Source organism: Mus musculus, chromosome 1, assembly GCF_000001635.26.
Source record: "Mus musculus strain C57BL/6J chromosome 1, GRCm38.p6 C57BL/6J".
Classification (NCBI taxonomy): domain Eukaryota; kingdom Metazoa; phylum Chordata; class Mammalia; order Rodentia; family Muridae; genus Mus; species Mus musculus.
In genome coordinates this window covers 85,695,642-85,713,881 of record NC_000067.6, presented here as the reverse complement: position 1 = coordinate 85,713,881, position 18,240 = coordinate 85,695,642, and the positions used below count along the sequence as shown (strand labels likewise).

The 18,240-nt window shown below is 44.1% G+C and overlaps 1 protein-coding gene across 16 annotated transcripts in view; it reads right to left on the bottom strand.

The window, feature by feature from the left end:
• Window positions 1-3,883: 3,883 nt before the first annotated feature.
• The window catches only part of Sp100 (nuclear antigen Sp100), a 60,051-nt gene continuing 45,694 nt past the window's right edge, over window positions 3,884-18,240 (bottom strand). For 5 of the 16 annotated variants that reach the window (XM_006529283.4, XM_006529282.4, XM_006529286.4 and 2 more), the window contains 9 exons: window positions 16,772-16,876; window positions 14,133-14,275; window positions 12,733-12,765; window positions 12,439-12,477; window positions 8,824-8,939; window positions 6,928-7,045; window positions 6,584-6,655; window positions 5,757-5,900; window positions 3,884-4,889 (listed from right to left, as the gene is read on the bottom strand). In XM_006529283.4, the coding sequence (XP_006529346.2) occupies window positions 4,764-4,889; window positions 5,757-5,900; window positions 6,584-6,655; window positions 6,928-7,045; window positions 8,824-8,939; window positions 12,439-12,477; window positions 12,733-12,765; window positions 14,133-14,275; window positions 16,772-16,876 (896 nt within the window). In that variant the 3' untranslated portion in view covers window positions 3,884-4,763. Of the gene's footprint in view, window positions 4,890-5,756; window positions 5,901-6,583; window positions 6,656-6,927; window positions 7,046-8,823; window positions 8,940-9,712; window positions 10,686-12,309; window positions 12,478-12,732; window positions 12,766-14,132; window positions 14,276-16,771; window positions 16,877-18,240 lie in introns of those variants that run through there. The other 11 variants (XM_017319442.2, XM_030252417.1, XM_006529288.4 and 8 more) reach the window with 8 other exon arrangements.

The following is an 18,240-nucleotide window of genomic DNA, read 5'->3' as shown; positions in this document are numbered from 1 at the left end:
CTCACTTCACAAAGAGATTAAGGTCTAACTAAAATTACTTGTGTGGAAAAGCACAAGTAATCATTTCGATTAAACATGCATTTTTATTTTTTAAAACTGGTCGTTACAAATGATACTATTAGAAGATCAATATCTTTAGGAATTTTAATAACTTTCAAAACAAGAGTTGAATCCAAATTACATACATGGCACAATGTAGCCAACTGAGAGTTCCTGTCTGTATCTGATGTTCGACTACCAAGCCTTTGGTTACTGTTACAAGTCTCAGGCAAGCCTCGTACAGCTTGGATTTTTTTTTTCCTGTGGTCTCACAAAGTTTAAAGTTAGAGAAAGCTTTACATTCAGCATGAGTATGTCCAGCTAAAATGCAGAAGAAAAAGTACACTGAGAGCCAAAATCTTCCATGTCCATCCTGTAAACTGCAGTTTTAGACACAGAAGGCATGTATTCCTTTATTCTAGCATCTGAGCAGAGTCCACATGTCTGTGGGTGAATTGTCACAGCATCCATTGTCTGGCCTTTCTCTCTCACTTCCCTTACTCTCTCACTTCTTATAGGAATAACTGCCTTCAAATAACAATAGCATCTTGTGGTGATTGTTGACCAATTCATTATACTGGCTCATTTTGTGTGCCAACTTGACACAGGCTGGAGTTATCACAGAGGAAGGAGCTTCAGTTGGGGAAGGGCCTCCATGAGATCCAGCTGTGGGTCATTTTCTCAATTAGTGATCAAGCAGGGAGGGCCCCTTGTGGGTGGTACCATCTCTGGGCTGGTAGTCTTTGGTTCTATAAGAGAGAAGGCTGAGCAAGCCAGGGGAAGCAAGCCAGTAAGAAACCTCCCTCCGTGGTCTCTGCATAAGCTCCTACTTTTTTTTTTCAATTTTTTATTAGATATTTTCTTCATTTACATTTCAAATGTTATCCCAGAAGTCCCCTATACCCTCCCCCCACCCTGCTCCCCTACCCACTCACTCCCACTTCTTGGCCCTGGCGTTTCCCTGTACTGGGGCATATAAAGTTTGCAAGACCAATGGGCCTCTCTTCCCAATGATGGCGGACTAGGCCATCTTCTGCTACATATGCAGCTAGAGATACAAGCTCTGGGGGTACTGGTTAGTTTATATTGTTGTTCCACCTATAGGGTTGCAGACCCCTTCAGCTCCTTGGGTACTTTCTCTAGCCCTGTGTTCCAACCAATAGATGACTGTGAGCATCCACTTCTGTATTTGCCAGGCACTGGCATAGCCTCATATGAGACAGCTATAACAGGGTCCCTTCAGCAAAATCTTTCTGGCATTGTGCAATAGTGTCTGGGTTTGGTGGCTGATTATGGGATGGATCCCCAGGTGGGGTAGTCTCTGGATAGTCTATCCTTTCGTCTTAGCTCCAAACTTTGTCTCTGTAACTCCATCATGGGTATTTTGTTCCCTATTCTAAGGGGGAATGAAGTATCCACCCACTGGTCTTCCCTCTTCTTGATTTTCTTGTGTTTTGCAAATTGTATCTTGGGTGTTCTATGTTTCTGGGCTAATATCCAGTTATCAGTGAGTGCATATCTAATGACTTCTTTTGTGATTGGGTTACCACACTAAGGATGATATCCTCCAGGTACATCCATTTGTCCAAGAATTTCATAAATCCATTGTTTTTAATTGCTGAATAGTACTCCATTGTATAAATGTACCACATTTTCTGTATCCATTCTTCTGTTGAGGAACATCTGGGTTCTTTCCAGCTTCTGGCTATTATAAATAAGGCTGCTATGAACATATGTCCTTATTACCAGTTGGAACATCCAAGAACACATCAAAACGCTCATCCATCATGACCCAGGGATGCAGGGATGGTTTAATATACGGAAATCTATCAATGTAATCCACTATATAAACAAACTTAAAGACAAAAATCACATGATCATCTCATTAGATGCTGAGAAAGCATTTGACAAAATCCAACACCCCTTCATGATAAAAGTCATGGAAAGATCAGGAATTCAAGGCCCATACCTAAACATAATAAAAGCAATATACAGCAAACCAGTAGCCAACATCAAACTAAATGGAGAGAAACTCGAAGCAATCCCACTAAAATCAGGGACTAGACAAGGCTGCCCACTTTCTCCCTACCTATTCAATATAGTACTTGAAGTCCTAGCCAGAGCAATTCAACAACAAAAGGAGATCAATGGGATACAAATTGGAAAGGAAGAAGTCAAAATATCGCTATTTGCAGATGATACGATAGTATATATAAGTGACCCTAAAAATTCCACCAGAGAACTCCTAAACCTGATAAACAGCTTCAGTAGCTGGATATAAAATTAGCTCAAACAAATCAGTGTCCTTTCTCTACACAAAGGATAAACAGGATGAGAAAGAAATTAGGGAAACAACACCCTTCACAATAGTCACAAAAAATATAAAATACCTTGGTGTGACTCTAACTAAGAAAGTGAAAGATCTGTATGATAAGAACTTCAAGTCTCTGAAGAAAAAAATTGAAGAAGATCTCAGAAGATGGAAAGATCTCCCATGCTCATGGATTGGCAGGATTAATATAGTAAAAATGGCTATCCTGCTGAAAGCAATCTACAGATTCAATGCAATCCCCATCAAAATTCCAACTCAATTCTTCAACGAATTAGAAAGGGCAATTTGCAAATTCATCTGGAATAACAAGAAACCTAGGATAGTAAAAACTATTCTCAACAATAAAAGAACCTCTGGTGAAATCACCATGCCTGACCTCAAGCTGTACTACAGAGCAATTGTGATAAAAACTGCATGGTACTGGTATAGTGAAAGGCGGGTAGATCAATGGAATAGAATTGAAGACCCAGAAATGAATCCACACACCTATGGTCACTTGATCTTTGACAAGGGAGCTAAAACCATCCAGTGGAAAAAAGACAGCATTTTCAACAAATGGTGCTGGCTTAACTGGTTGTTATCATGTAGAAGAATGTGAATTGATTCATTCCTATCTCCTTGTACAAAGCTCAAGACTAAGTGGATCAAAGACCTCCACATGAAACCAGAGACACTGAAACTTATAGAGGAGAAAGTGGGGAAAAGCCTTGAAGATATGGGCACAGGGGAAAAATTCCTGAACAGAACAGCAATGGCTTGTGCTGTAAGATCAAGAATTGACAAATGGGACCTCATAAAATTGCAAAGCTTCTGTAAGGCAAAAGATACTGTCAATAAGACAAAAAGGCCACCAACAGATTGGGAAAGGATTTTTACCAATCCTAAATCTGATAGGGGACTAATATCTAATATATACAGAGAGCTCAAGAAGCTGGACTCCAGAAATTCAAATAACCCCATTAAAAATGGGGTACAGAGCTAAACAAAGAATTCTCAACTGAGGAATACCGAAGGGCTGAGAAGCACTTGAAAAAATGTTCAACATCCTTAATGATCAGGGAAATGCAAATCAAAACAACCCTGAGATTCCACCTCATACCAGTCAGAATGGCTAAGATCAAAAATTCAGATGACAGCAGATGCTGGCGAGGATGTGGAGAAAGAGGAACACTCCTCCATTGATGGTGGGATTGCAAGCTTGTACAACCACTCTGGAAATCAGTCTGGCGGTTCCTCAGAAAACTGGACATAGAACTACTGGAAGATCCAGCAGTACCTCTCCTGGGCATATATCCAGAAGATGTCCCAAGCTCCTAGGTCTTGACCTGCTTGAGTTCCAGTCCTGACTTCCTTTAGTGATGAACAGCGGTTTGGAGGTGTGGGCTGAATAAACCCTTTCCTCCCCAACTTAGTTCTTGGTCATGATGTTTTGTCCAGGAATAGAAACCCTGACTAAGACACCCACCCTATTGTGTTCTGCACAGTCCTGAGATCAGACAATGGTAGCCATACTTTCAGTTTCAAATGATGAATTTATTAAGCATATAACAAGCTAAGTAAAAGAGTAAATAGAAAAAAAATCCAACACGACAAAACATCACGTTAATCATGTACTTCAAAATGTACTTCAAATATCCAGGGGGAGTGGACAGGGAGGGGGGAATCCAGGGGAAATCCTGCAGAGGCAATCAGCTGGAGTTTCCAATAGAGTTCAGGACAGAGAAGAGTTAACCTCTAGTGGGGCTTCCAGATAAAAGAATATATAGGGAGAGAGGAGAGAGAGAGAGAAAGAGAGAGAGAGAGAGAGAGAGAGAGAGAGAGAGAGAGAGAGAGAGAGAGAGAGAGAGAGAGACTGCCATCAAACTGGACGCTCACAACAGGCAGCAGGAACTGTTTGTGGAAACAACAGTCAGCCAGTTTCCAGTTGAGCTTTCTCTCCATGACTGGGCTTCTGTGGCTGAATGTCCGGCTTCTCTTTCCCACTTTACATTCCAGGATAATCAGTTGTAACCTCTGTTAGAGATGGTCTCCTTCTAGCTGCTCTCAAGGTATTTTCACTCTTGGACTGGCTTTGTTGGTTCCTCCTCCCTGTCACAGAGTTAGAGGGGCAAGGCCACCCCTAGACAAGACACTTCGGAGGGTGGGTTTGAAATGGGGGGAGGGGGCAATCCTGCTTCCAGAGTGGTCTTCTCAGTAGGCTCAGACCTGACTGTTCCCCAGGGTGACAGACATGGTATGCCCTAAGTTTTCTTTAGAAAGATGATCAAACAGGAAGGACGATATAGAAGGTTAGAGACGGGAGTGTGGCAGGCTGTCTACATATAAAGGTGGGCTCTCTGAGCATCATGCTGTTGGCTGCTTGAGGGACGATTACTGGAGGGACCAGAAAGGACTAGGTTAACAAAACGGTGTGGTTGCACGGTTCATGTTGCTCGCTTGTATCCTCGATTGAAAAAATCCTTTTGAAATTCTTCTCAAATTTCTTTCCTACTATGATTCCAAGATTTTTGAACCTTTTCTGAAAAAGAAGTAGGAAATTGGTGATAGCCATCACTGAACACACTTAGCTAGCCATCCCTCCGGATAACCCAGAACCTCACTTAGACTATTCCAAATAGTGAGGGTAAACCCAATTAAGAGGAGGTAGTGGGGCCTTCAAGATGGCTCAGTGGTTAAAGGCACCTGCCCCTAACCAGACCTGAGTCCAATTCCTGGGACCCCCACATTGTGGAAAGATTCTAATAATGTGTGACCTACACACATGCACCTGCACCCATTGTGGCGTGTACCCTCTCCCTTCAGCTCCTTGGGTGCTCTCTCTAGCTTCTCCATTGGGGGCCCTGTGTTCCATCTTATACCTGACTGTGAGCATCCATTTCTGTATTTGCCAGGCACTGGCATAGCCTCATACAAGACAGCTATAATAGGGTCCCTTCAGCAAAATCTTTCTGGCATATGCAATAGTGTCTGGGTAAGAGGTTGTTTTTTTGTTTGTTTGTTTGTTTGTTTTTGTTTTGTTTTGTTTTTGCTACAGCACTAGGGATTCAGAAATGTGAGGTTTTGCAACTTGAGACATCTGATTTTTCTCCCTTTATAGATGGGAAATGCTAGCTGTCTTTAAAGCACACTGCTGTTCCCTGTAACGAAGAGCAGCTCTGTAGCCTACTGCTCTCCACAGGTGAGAAATCACCTGTCTGAAAGTGGAGCCTTTGGTCCTCTGTGGGTCACTGTGGCTTTCTCCTCCTGTACCATGGGACTTCTAGAATCCTCCCTCAGATTTGACTTGTACAGGGCTTACCCCTTGATGAGGGAAATTATAGCATCTACCTGAGTAGAGAAAGAGACTCAACTCAGAGCCAAAAGGAAGCACAACAGAGGCGCTTACTTTATAAAATATGCTGTGGTTGTGAAAGATGAGGCGCATGTCCTCCACAAAGCGTCGTACCGAATGGTATGCCTTCTTATTCAGCCTATTCTTGATTTTGTTTAACCACATGTGCTCCCGGAGGTCTGGAAACTTCTCTTTCCTCTGTTGAGGAAAGCAGAGAAGGCAGGGCTATCAGCATAATCCTGAGTTGGCCTTCCCACACTCCCATGGTTATGGACTCTGTCTGAATGTTTGCATGGCCACTCCAGTCTAAACCCCTGGTGTACTGAGAGGTAAAGGCACTGCAAGGTCATTAGGTTTTGGAGGTGTAGTACCTGTGAGAGGGATGAGTGCCCTCACTGAGACTCCAGGGAGCCCTCTCCCTCTCTTTTCACCATATGAGAGAGCAGTCAGAGTGAACCATCTGCATCCCAGAAGACTTTTAGCCAGCTATGCTGGTGCACATCTATACTCCAGCACTTGGGAAGCAGAGGCAGATGAATTTCTGTGAGTCTGAAGCCAGCCTGGTTATACAGTTCCAGGTCAGCCAGAGCTACACAGTGAGACTGTCTCAAAAACAAAACAACAATAACCAAACAACTAAGAAGTAGAAGACCCTATCTAGAACCCAATCATATTGGCACCTCAGCCTCAGGCCTCCAGTCTCTAGAACCATAAGAAACAAATTGTATTCTATATACAAATAGTACGTATATACTGCTCCCAGACTATGGTCATTTGCTATGTATGGCTACCTACACAAAGGGACCCGTCCACAAGGCAAAGAGAAAGCCCACATGTATGAGGAGAAGATCACAAGGTTGCAGTTCTGTTGTTTTACTCACTTGCTTTGGTTTGGGGATAAAAAAGCCACTTTTTGGATAGCAATAGATAGTCAAAAGAAGCAGTTCACATTTCTGTAGAAAATGAAAGGTAGTCACTTCTAAGTGGAAGATAACTTACAGAGAAAAGGCATATTTAAATTCCAAGATGCAAGGAACAATTCCCAGACCTTTGGCCTCTTTGAGACAAATATGAAATGCAGCTACTCCCTGGAGTCCAAAGTCTAGCATTGAGTCACATGATCAAAGGACATCACCATTTACCTTGGGGTTCTGTTCCTCAGCGGCTATGAGACTGAGTTCCTCTGCCAACCAAAAAGGGGACCTTCAACTTTGCCCGGACTCACCAGCTGTTCCTCAGGTGACATCTTCCTCTTCAGGACCTCAGCTTCCTTATGACATGCTTGGGTTTTTTGGCCCCTTAACTGATTCTTTCTCTTGCAGAAGGCACAATGCCATGATCTACTAAGAGGTCAGGTATAAAGTGAGCAAGAGCAGACAGAGTCTGTAAGCCAGCACCACCCCCCTTCCTGTGGCTGATAAAGACCTCTGTTAAACAGAGAGGAGTGGTTTCTACCTTGTGTTTACCTTTGCTCTTGGAGGACCCTATACTGGATCTCCATGTAGGCTCAAAATGCAAGGATAACCCCTTCCATTAAAAGTCAATATGTTGAATGAGGAGTTTATCCAAGGAAGTGATGGATTTCCATTGACTTCTCCATCCAAAAGCATTGGGTGTTTGACAAGAAGCTATGTTTGGTCCTAACAGTGAATTTATTGCCTTAAACAAGGAGTCTTGAACCTTGATGGGCCAACCAGACTATAGAGATACAGTCAGGAAACCAGAAAGCAGATCTTGCTTCTCTCAGTCCAGCTGAGAACAAGCTACCGGTGTCTTTTCACCTGGCATTGTAAGGTCTGTGGCCAGAAATTGTGTTATGGAAACAGTGGAAAGGAGATTTGCTCACAGTGTCAAATGCTTTCCACTTTACCTGACGTGCCTGCTAGTTTCATGTCAACTCAAGTCATTTTGGAAGAAGAAACCTCAATTGAGGAAAATAAATGCCTTAACCAGATTGGTCTGTGGGTGGGAGAGCCTGTGGTACATTTTGTTGGTTGATGATTGATATGGGAGCTCCAGCTCACTGTGGGTGGTGCCACCCCTGGGCAGGTGGTCCTGGGTAATATAAGAAATTAACTGGCTGAACAAGCTATGAGGAACAAGCCAGTAAGTAGCACTCCATGGTCTCTGAATCAACGTCTGCCTCTAGGTTCCCATTCTGACTTTGCTGGGTGGTGGATTACAAACTGTTAGATGAAATAGTCTTCCCTTCCGAAGTTTATTTTGGTTGTGGTGTTTTATCACAGTGATAAAAACCTTGACTAAGATACCCCAACTTTCATTCATTTCAATGATCCATCTTAACAAGACTGGCCTCTCTTTGTCCATCCAGTATTTTTTTTCAAGGTGGCCATTACAAAATGCCCCTGGCAGGGTGTTGAGAGCTGCATGTGGGTAGAGTTAAAGAGCTGATTCATTTTGTGCCTAGGTAGCTTGTCTAACTAGTCAGAAGATGTTTCCGATGATTCTCTGAGATGGTGTTCTGGGAGCCTGGGAGTGGTCTTAGGACTCCAGAGGACAATGCTCTGTTAGAGGGTTTCCAGTAGAGACCAGTTTCTGGGTCACAGTAGTTCTGTCCACACCATCCACAGAAACATCAAATCCCTTGTCCACCTCTTGGAATCTCACACACCACCTCTGTCCAGAGACAAATCTGTAGCAAAGACATGCTTTGGTTGGGGTGAAGTGCTGACACTCAGAATTCACAGTTCTTATGATGTGCTCTGGAACCCAGCACTAACTAGTTTGGTAGAATGCTAGGGTGGACTTCTGAAGGCTTGATACAACCCAGCTGTGTCAACTTTGGAATTCCAGAGTGGGGAAGAAGAATATATGGTTCAGACCAACAACAGCTCTACGGTGTCATCACCCTAATGGAGTACCTCAGGAAGATGGAGCGATGCTTCTCACAGGTAACCACTTGCAAGGCCTTTATTTCTATCAGACTTCTGCTATGAGTGCTGAGAAACACCACTGGACACTTTTGGATCTTGAGACTAAGAGCCAGCATCTCTCTCTCTCTCTCTCTCTCTCTCTCTCTCTCTCTCTGTATGTGTGTGTGTGTGTAGGGGTGAAGTATGCTCTGAGAAAGAAGGGCTGGAGACAGGGCTGTCTTACTAACCTCTTATCTTCCACAGGTGGGATGTGGCAATTCTTATGATAGAATTCTTTACAAGCAGTACAAGGGTGCACTTTCCGTGGCTGGCCGCATACTTTACATGCTTTTGGATTTCCTCGCTACAAGAAGAAATGTTGTAAACAACTTCAAGATCAGTGTGACCCCAGAATTCTAGAACAAATGGCCTTTGCCTATACCAAAGTGGCTTAGAAATCTCTCCAGTCCAAAGTATGTTTCAAATATTTATTTGTGTGTGTGTGTCTGTGCGTTAATATACACATAATATATTACATAGTATGTATATAAATATAATATATATGAATACACAGGCACACACATACATACACATTTACATACACATTCACAAACACCATATATGTATATATGTATGTGTGTGCATTAACACACACACACACACACACACACACACACACACACACACACACACACACTCACACACGCCTACAAAGGCCAGAGGGAGAATCTGAGCCCTTGGACTTGGATTGCAGGAGATAGTAGTCTGGTGTGTCAGTGCTGGGAATTGAACCTGGGTCCTCTGGAAGAGCAGCCAGTGCTCTAAACTACTGATCTATCTCTCCAGCCCATCTCCTCAAAATACTAAGAAGTATTATTGAACAGAGATTTTAGAAGACATTCTGGTATGAAATAAAGTTCATAGAATTGTTGGGCTATGTCAGACTAGAAAAGTTTATATTGTGAAGACAGCAAATTCTGAGAGTGAAATAACAGAAATACTGTTGTAATAACAACAGTAGCAAGAAAGTTGAATTAAAGATAGTCTGATAAATTTATTATTCAGGAAAGCCTGACTCCAAAATATAATGTTGTATCTGGCTTAATTCATTAGCTAATTAATTCTTCATCATCATTATTTTTTTTTAAAGAGGGGCCTCATGTAGCCAGGGCTAGCTTGGGTTCTGGTTCCCCTTCCAAGGTCACGTTTCTAATGTTCAAGGCACGTGGCCAGGGGAACCACCCAGGGCTGAAGATCAGCCTCTGCTATTAGAATGTGGGGATTCCTTGGGCTCTGTCCTGCACCCTTGACTCATTTCATTTGCCCTAATGTTCATAGCTCCTCCCATGACCACCCCACCCCTAGACTTTCAGATCTATATTCTGGCCTTGGTTTGGGCCTGCTACATTCATAACCTGTTCTCTAGGGAATCTGTTTCGTTCTGTAACACTGACTGTTCCTCTTTTACAACGGTTCTCTAGCCTCTAACAGCCTATATGTGAAACCTGGGTGTGAACCCTGGCTCCGCCCACCCCGTGTCGCAGACTCCCAGCCCTCCACCAATCATATGCGAAGCCTGGATGTGACGCTTGGCTCCGCCCACCCCGTGCCTCAGACACAGCCCTCCACCAATCATGCCTATCTCAATTTCTAAGTCTCATCTCATTCTTGAGCTTTTGAAGGGCCTGCTGCTTTCGGGGTGCAGAATTCCTTACGCTTGTCTGGAATCTCCGCTCATCCCTGTACAAGCAAGCTGCCCTCTTCCCCCAACTCTACCCGCACGAGGAAGCCTCCAAACAACGGAAAGGCGCCAAGAGTCCAGTTCTGCATTCTTGGCAGCTGTCGTAACCTCCTCCCCGGATGCTGCCAGCCACCCCAATCCCTGCCTAAGTGCTCGCTCATATCTTGACCATACTTGGGCACAAGCCCAGCTTATCACCCCTCACCTAAAGAGCTATACTTGTCCCCCACCCCCACCTTAACCTGGGCACATGACTTCCTCAGTTCTCGTCATTGGAACTGATGAGCCTGCCTGCCTGGGAGCAGAATCTAATAAACCTGCGTTTATGTGCTTTTAATGTGGTCTGATATGGCCTGTATATCTGTGACACTGACACACACACACACACACACACACACACACACACACACATGAGAGAGAGAGAGAGAGAGAGAGAGAGAGAGAGAGAGAGAGAGAGAGAGAGATTATCTTGATGTGAAAACCCTGATGGGGTCAAAGAAAAAAAATCTAACAATTCATAGGTGAAGTGAATAAAATCATAATTTGTAATTTCTTCTTTCAGAGATTTACTATGACACAAAAACTACCACGTTTGGGGGCACATATCTCCATCTATCTTGGAGTAGTCCTTGCTTTTTATAATGGCAGGTGTTGTGACTATTTTCAGGTCGTTGGGCCAAGGTTTCTGATTCATCATCCTGTTAAAAACACTTCAAGCGAGTCCCGAGAAAGAGCAGCACCCAGACAAATCCACATGGGGTTCCATTGTCTAGAGTCCTTGGGAGGCCTGAGGTTTGCCTCTTTAATGTGGGCAAGGAATCCAGGCCATGACACTCACTGTACCACTGAGGTACACCACCATGCACCCTAGCCCCCCTTTATAGTGGTCATCCATCCATGGTGCTGGGGTTTGAACCCAGGCCACCTGATGTGCTAGACAAGTACTCTACCACCAGGCAAACACCTTACCACTAAGAGCATAGGCTCTTGTCCCTTTAGTTTTTTATTTTAACTCTACGTGTACAGATGTTTTTCTTACATGTATGTCTGTATACCACCTGTGAGCCTGGGGCCCTCAGAAGTCAGAAGAAATTTGATTCCCTGGAATTAGAATTACAGGTGGCTGTGAGCCACCATGTGGGTGCTGGGTTTCAAACCCAGGTCCTTGGAAGGGCACTAAGTGCTCTTAACCGCTGAGCGATTTTTCCATCCCTGACCCCCCTTTTAAACAAGCAATTTGTTCTCTTATTTAGTAATAGTCTTCAACATGCTATAGACTAAAATCCACTCGTGGAACGAGAAATAAATTCAAGGTTCAAGAGTGTCGTTCCAGGGCAGAATGTTTAGCCTGACATGAATGAGGCCCTAGGTTTGATCCTTAACACAGAGGAAGAAGACCCACATCTCAGACCCCATCACCAGCAATTTCAGTTCACTGAGCTGGATGCTTGGATAGTCTGAGGGGTTCTAATGCACGGTCATCAGGTGAGACCTGTGTATCTGAAGCTGTGCCCCACGGACCAGCAGACTCAGCATCTGCTTTAGCCATCCAGTAAGTTATCCAGAGACTGGAGAGCGGAGGGTCCTGCCCCTAGCAGAGAAACAAGAAAAGCATGGCTATATCTAAGTAAGAGACCAGAAGGGGGAGAGGGGTTCCTGGGACTGGAGTTACAGATGGTTATGAGCTACCAGATGAATGCAGAGAACAAACCTGTGTCTTTTGTTAGTGCTCTTAACCACTGAGCCATCTTCCCATGCCCCAGGTTTTTAAAAATCACATTTTATGCATGTGTGGGGTTACTCCTGTGACCCTCAGGTGGAGAGCAAAGGATACATTTTGGGAGCTGGTTTATACATTTCAGTGTGTGTGTGTATACACACACATACACACACATATACATATATATATAATAAATCTTAAAAAAAAACAACAAAACAGACAAAGATGTCTCATGAATAAATAAAAACTTTAAAAAAAAGTCAACCACAATGATTCCAGATTATAGAATCCATTTTTATCACCATCAGCGAATTTAACAACTATAACGTGACAGAGATAGACAACTAACAGTTTGAAGCTGTTGGCCTCAGACACCATAGCAGAAGGTCACAGGGCATTTACCTGTCTCCTTGTTTGCCTTGGGTTTCGTGGAGTTTCCTTCTGAAAGACAGAAGAGATCACTTGTGGGATAGCTCCCAAGGTCGGCTCCCATCTCTACCTCAGATATTTTGATGCTCAAAGAAGCAAATCATTATAAAACAACAACTAGACGAACACCATAGGATAAATTCAAATCTGGTCAAATCCAAATCGGTCAATTTAAAAACGTATATACCATCACGTGGGGATGGAGAACAAACAATTTGTAGACAATAGGCTCAGACATCACGGCAGGAGACTGTGGGATATAAATACCTTTTTCCTTGGTGGGTCTTGTAGTACTCCTTTCTGAAAGACAGAGATTAATGATAGGGTTGGTCTTGGCTTTTATTTCTTGAGCTAGGTATTTTTAACTGCCTTCTAGATACTGCTATCTGGATGTCCCATTGTTAGATACAAGGTAACTCCCTGGAAATTATTTATTTCCATGCTCTCCACAGCGAGTCAGGGAAACCTTTAGACTTTTCCCCCACACGATCACCCCCAGCTTCCTGACACACTGAGGCTTCGTTTTCATGTTCTTCTTCCCCGTGCAGAAAGCCCCATTCTACACTTTGTCAGAACTATCTTCCTTTACCACCCAACTCTGTGAAAACTCTCCATCCCACCCCTTAGCTACAGCATCGCTTCCTGCTGGCACCTCTCCTCACAGTACTAACTGCAGCATGAAGGTGCAGCCTGGCTCTGGCCAGGGGCTCACACCTGTAACTACACGGCTTTAGATGCAGCTCAGTCAATACCCAATGAGCAATCCCTTTTCCTTTATTGTGAATGTGACACAGGGAAAGGCCACCTGAGATGTGTGACAGAGAGCACAGTGTACCCTGAGTTGAATGAAATAGGTTCAGCTATCAAAGGAAACTCCTGATTTCCCTCAGTTCAGAGCGTTGGTATGAAGGACTTACTTTTAAAAAAGCAATCTTTAAATTACCCTTTCTTTTATTTACTTTTCTTTTGGCATAGAGGGAGCTAAGGGTATTACTTGGTGACCTAGGCTGTCCTGAAACTCACTACAAGGTCTGGGCAATTCCTCTGCCTCAGTCTCCCAAGGGCTGGGATTACAGGTGTGAGCCACCACACCCAGCTATTCCTTTTCAAGACTAAGTGTGGGATGACTTACTGGAAGAAATCCTGCTGGGACATTCTGTAACTCAGGCATCCATGCGGTTGAATTATTTTCAGATATGTAATTTATTTTCTTTCATCACTGACACTCCGAGTTTAAAGACACACCTGCCCCTCCCCCTGTCAGATTTTAAATTATATCCATGCTACCAAATCTTATACAATCAGTTCATGGAAAAGGCCACACACAGTCTGTTCTCCTACCATCTGAAGGATGGGAGTCAATCCATTTAAGAGGATTAAGCTGTAATACAAGCCAGCCAAGGTCACAAACACCTCCATGGCATGCTGGCAACACCCACGCCATGGAACCTGGCTAACAAGAGTCATGATGGACACAGAGATTCTGCTAACATCTTCTACCAGTGAGTTATGCCTGTGAAATCTTTGGTTGAAGCTACCAGCTACACCGAGAGAGCCTTGAATCTGTTGCCGTTCCCCCAGAATATTGGAAGCTGCCTGTCACACAGCAGAAACTTTTCATCTACCATGGCTCCAGAAACCGCAGACGCTTTCTGCCCGCAGAATACCTGTATCAGTTCTCTCAGGGTCCATCCCTTGCAGCGGATGCTTTGCCGCCAGTTCTTGGCTTTTTCACAGTTTCCTTCGATTTCAAAGTCCATGGGAGTGAATAACCGCCCTGTCTTGCCCCGTATACTCCTCACATAGATGCCTGTAAGACAGGATAAACTGAGGAGCCAGCTCGGAAAACACCTGCTCTTGGCCTACGGTCAGGCTGGATCTGGGGCTCAGGCTCAGTCAGGAAGGTTTACATTTCCCTGTGAGTCACCAAGGGCCACACATCCACCTGACAGGCAAGGACAGAGACTAGTTGACATTGCCCTTTGACCTTTTCCTAAAAAGAATTCATTTATTTATTTTAGGAGTACTGGTGTTTTGCGGGGTGTTTTGTTGGTCTGTGGACAGCATGCATGTTTTCTGCCTACAGAAACCAGAAAAGGACATTGTCTCTCCTAGAACTGGGGTTGTGAGCCACCCTGTGGTTGCTGGGGATGGAACCTGGGTCTTCTGGAAGAGCAGCAGCTAGTGCTCTTAACCACAAAGCTGTCTCCCCAGCCCTTAACATCACCTTTTAAAGTATTCTACTGTAATATTAAAAGAAAAGAGAATAGCAAAGGAAGGTCTCTGAGACACAAACAGGATTTTTTCTCCTCCTTTTACTGTGCTCCAGGGTAGAGCCAACTTGCATTTTAGAAAGGTGAGTGAGGACACAAAGTTCCCTACTGGGCTCTTGTGAATCCACCCAGGAGGAAGCTATCACCACAGCCAGTCCTGTCTTTTGTCAACAACATCGCTCTTCCAGCTCATGATAGCTAGCTATAAAATATTCACATATTTTTGACACATGGCTATTGGATGTTAAAAGTGGTTTGGAAATATAATCCAGAGGGAATAGCTAGATTACACATAGACAGTAGAACTGTAGGGAAAATGCCTATTTGTTGATAACAAAAGAACCTATTGAGGCTAGGGAGATGGTTCAGTGGTTAAAATTGCCTGCTGCTTTTTCATGAGGCCCAGGTTCAGGTCTCAGAGTCTACAAGGTGGCATCTAAGCACTTGTTAACTCCAGTTCTGATGTCCCCGTTTGGTCTCCATGGGCTCCAGGCACAGGCACACATGCAGGCAAACACCCATGCTCATAAAACAAAAATAAATCTTAAAGAAAGAACTGTGTTGTAGGAGGAAGGTCAGTCACAATGGGTGATAGAGCAGTAGTTCTGTACCTTAACAATGATCATTTTCACTGTATTTTTTTTTATCTATAGTCCTTTATTTCTCATTGCAGTCCAGTGAGAGAAATTTTATTCTCATTTCATAAAAGAGGAAGTTCAGTGTTAGAGAGTCTGACAGAGATGACAGAGCAACTGACTTGGGGTTTAGCTATGAGTGTCACCCCATCAGGGTTCTCACATTGACAACCTGGTCCTTCACTTGGTATATGAGAATAAGATATTCTCGATCATAGAGGGAGCTGCCCTCAGGAGGGATGATGGTAACTCTCATGGGACCCCAATTGCTGGCTTCCTGTCTTATGATATGATCTCTTCCTCCTACACGTTCTCTTGTCATGAAGCCACCTACCAGCAGTCTCTTACCAAAAGCCACACAATAGGCTGCACGATCTTGACTTTTTAGCCCCTAAATCTGTAAGTTAAATAGAGTAGCCTTACTTGAATACTAAAATAGAGCCAGGAACAGTGGGCTAATATACTGGTAAACACAAAGTTTGAGTGTATCTTTCTTCCAATTCAAATATCTGCCCCACCCTTTTAACTTAGATTAAAGTTTGACAGATGTTGCAGGTAACAGACCCACAAAGGTTGATGATGAATCTCTCAGACATGTACATTTCCTGCCCAGCTGTGGAAGTTTTCACTCTGGTATGAGATACTAGATGGACATCTTATGGGCCCTTTTCTCAAGGGGAATGGGAGGTAGCCTGATAAGCTATGGTTTTATATTTAAACACGCAAAACTGCAACTTGGGGCAGAGCTCATGATAGAATGCTTCCCTAATATGCACAAAGCCCTGGGTCTAGCCTCTCTGGGGTGTGATGCAGATAGACACAGGATAAACACAGCAACCCCGAGACTCTTCTGAGTAACCACCATCCAACACAGTCAGCCCTTGACTGGCATCTGCAAATGTCATCTCGCTGTGCTGAAACTGTTACAAGGAGTACACTCGACACATACGACTCAGTTGGTTCCCTCCTGGGCATCTACAGAGAGAGGTGCCTTCATAATTCATGGCTGTTAGAAATTCTGGCACTAGACTCAGGTAGTCTCTACCAGGTGAGTAATGCCAAGATCTCTCTCTCTCTCTCTCTCTCTCTCTCTCTCTCTCTCTCTTTCTCTCGTCCTTGCTATCCTGGAACTCAATCTGAAATCCAGGCTGGTCTTGATCTCAGAGATCTGCTTGTCTCTGCCTCTCAAGTGTTGGGATTAAAGGAGCGTGCCACCACAGCCCGGCTCATGCCCTCTTCTTATTGTTAATTTGGCCTCACAACCTCTCACCTCATTAACAGGCATGACATTACCTATATCTCGAGTCCCATAAACTAGATCCGGGATGAGACACCCTCAACACAGGTGCCTGCCCCCTACACTGTGGCTTTGAAAGGCACCGAAGATCTGAAACTCACCTTGCTTAAATTTCTCCTTATCCAGGAAGCCCTGAGCGTTGCCACATACCACAGGAAGCTCAGCTCCTCCAAAATCCGCATTTTCTTCTCTGGGGATTCTCGGACCTGCAGGGACACATTTCACTTTATTCTAGAACCGTGCGGGACCTTCCCTCCACCCACTTTGGTATCTTACTTGTACAACTAAAAATGCATTAGGTTTTTACATGAATTAGTTACATTTTGTAATATAGTACATATTATCTCTTTTAGGCATGATTAGATGCTAATAAAGATAACAACACACTCTGCTCCCAACCTTTGGACTCCTACGCAGCAGCCAGAACTTTGGTGAGAAGAATTCCACTCCCAGACTTGTTGGCTACAGCAGTCACTGCTTGACGACTTTCTTCTAAATACTTTGGAGAGTTAATTCTCATTGTATTAGGGCTTTGGAGTTTTGTAGATGGGAAACATAATGCTCAGACTCTGTTTGACTGGCTTGTTGGATGCATTTATGGTAGAAAAGTGGGATGGGAGAGACACCCAGTGAGGGGGTGTCATCTCCATCCTTTGATCTGATTTGCTGTTTTTCTCCTTTACTGTGCTTGCCTGGGGTGGGGGTGGGGGCTCAAGCAGTACTAGCTCTAGAGCAGTGGTTCTCAGCCTCCCTAGTGCTGCGACCCTTTAATGCAGTTCTTCATGTTATGGTGACCCCCAACCATAAAATTATTTTTTGTTACTACTTTATAACTGTCATTTTGCTACTGTTACGAATCCCAATGTAAATACCTGTGTTTTCCGACAGTGGAGGTCTTAGGTGACACATGTAAAGGGTTATTGAACCCTCAGTGGGGTCATACAGGTTGGGAACCACTGCTGTAGATGATTCTGTAGGCGCCAGAGGGACCCCGAAGACCCTTCAGAGGTGTATGTATTGGAAATAGGAAGCCACAAGAGCGCTTATAGTGAGACAACATGGCGCTACTCTGGATATCTGAGATAAGTCAGCCAAAACATGGCTGACACTGGACATGGTGGAAGGGGGTAGGGACAATGAGTTAGCACAAAATGACTGACACAAGATGTCTGGAGACCCCAAAGTAAACAGTGATGTCATGTGATAGTTGTGGCAGTGTGACACTTTTGTGTGGGTCTGTATAAATATGGCCTTGAGGTCAGGGGCTGGAACTATCACTTTTACTGGCTTGCCTGTGTGTCGGTCTGCAGGCCTGGGTGCCTACCTCCACTCAGCCTGCCTGTATGTGTGCCAGCATACAGCAGGGTGCCTGCTGGTGACTGCCTGCTAGCAGCCTGTACGCTGGTGAGTAAAATATGTCTCGTTTTCCTGTCATTTGTCAAAATCTCTTCAACCTCCCAGCTGTCCAAGATCACCCTCATTTCCTGGCATCTGAGCACAGAGCCCAGAGTATGTGGGATCTAATTCCATTGAATCAGACAATGAAGGCCTTACAATGAGTTTCCACAGT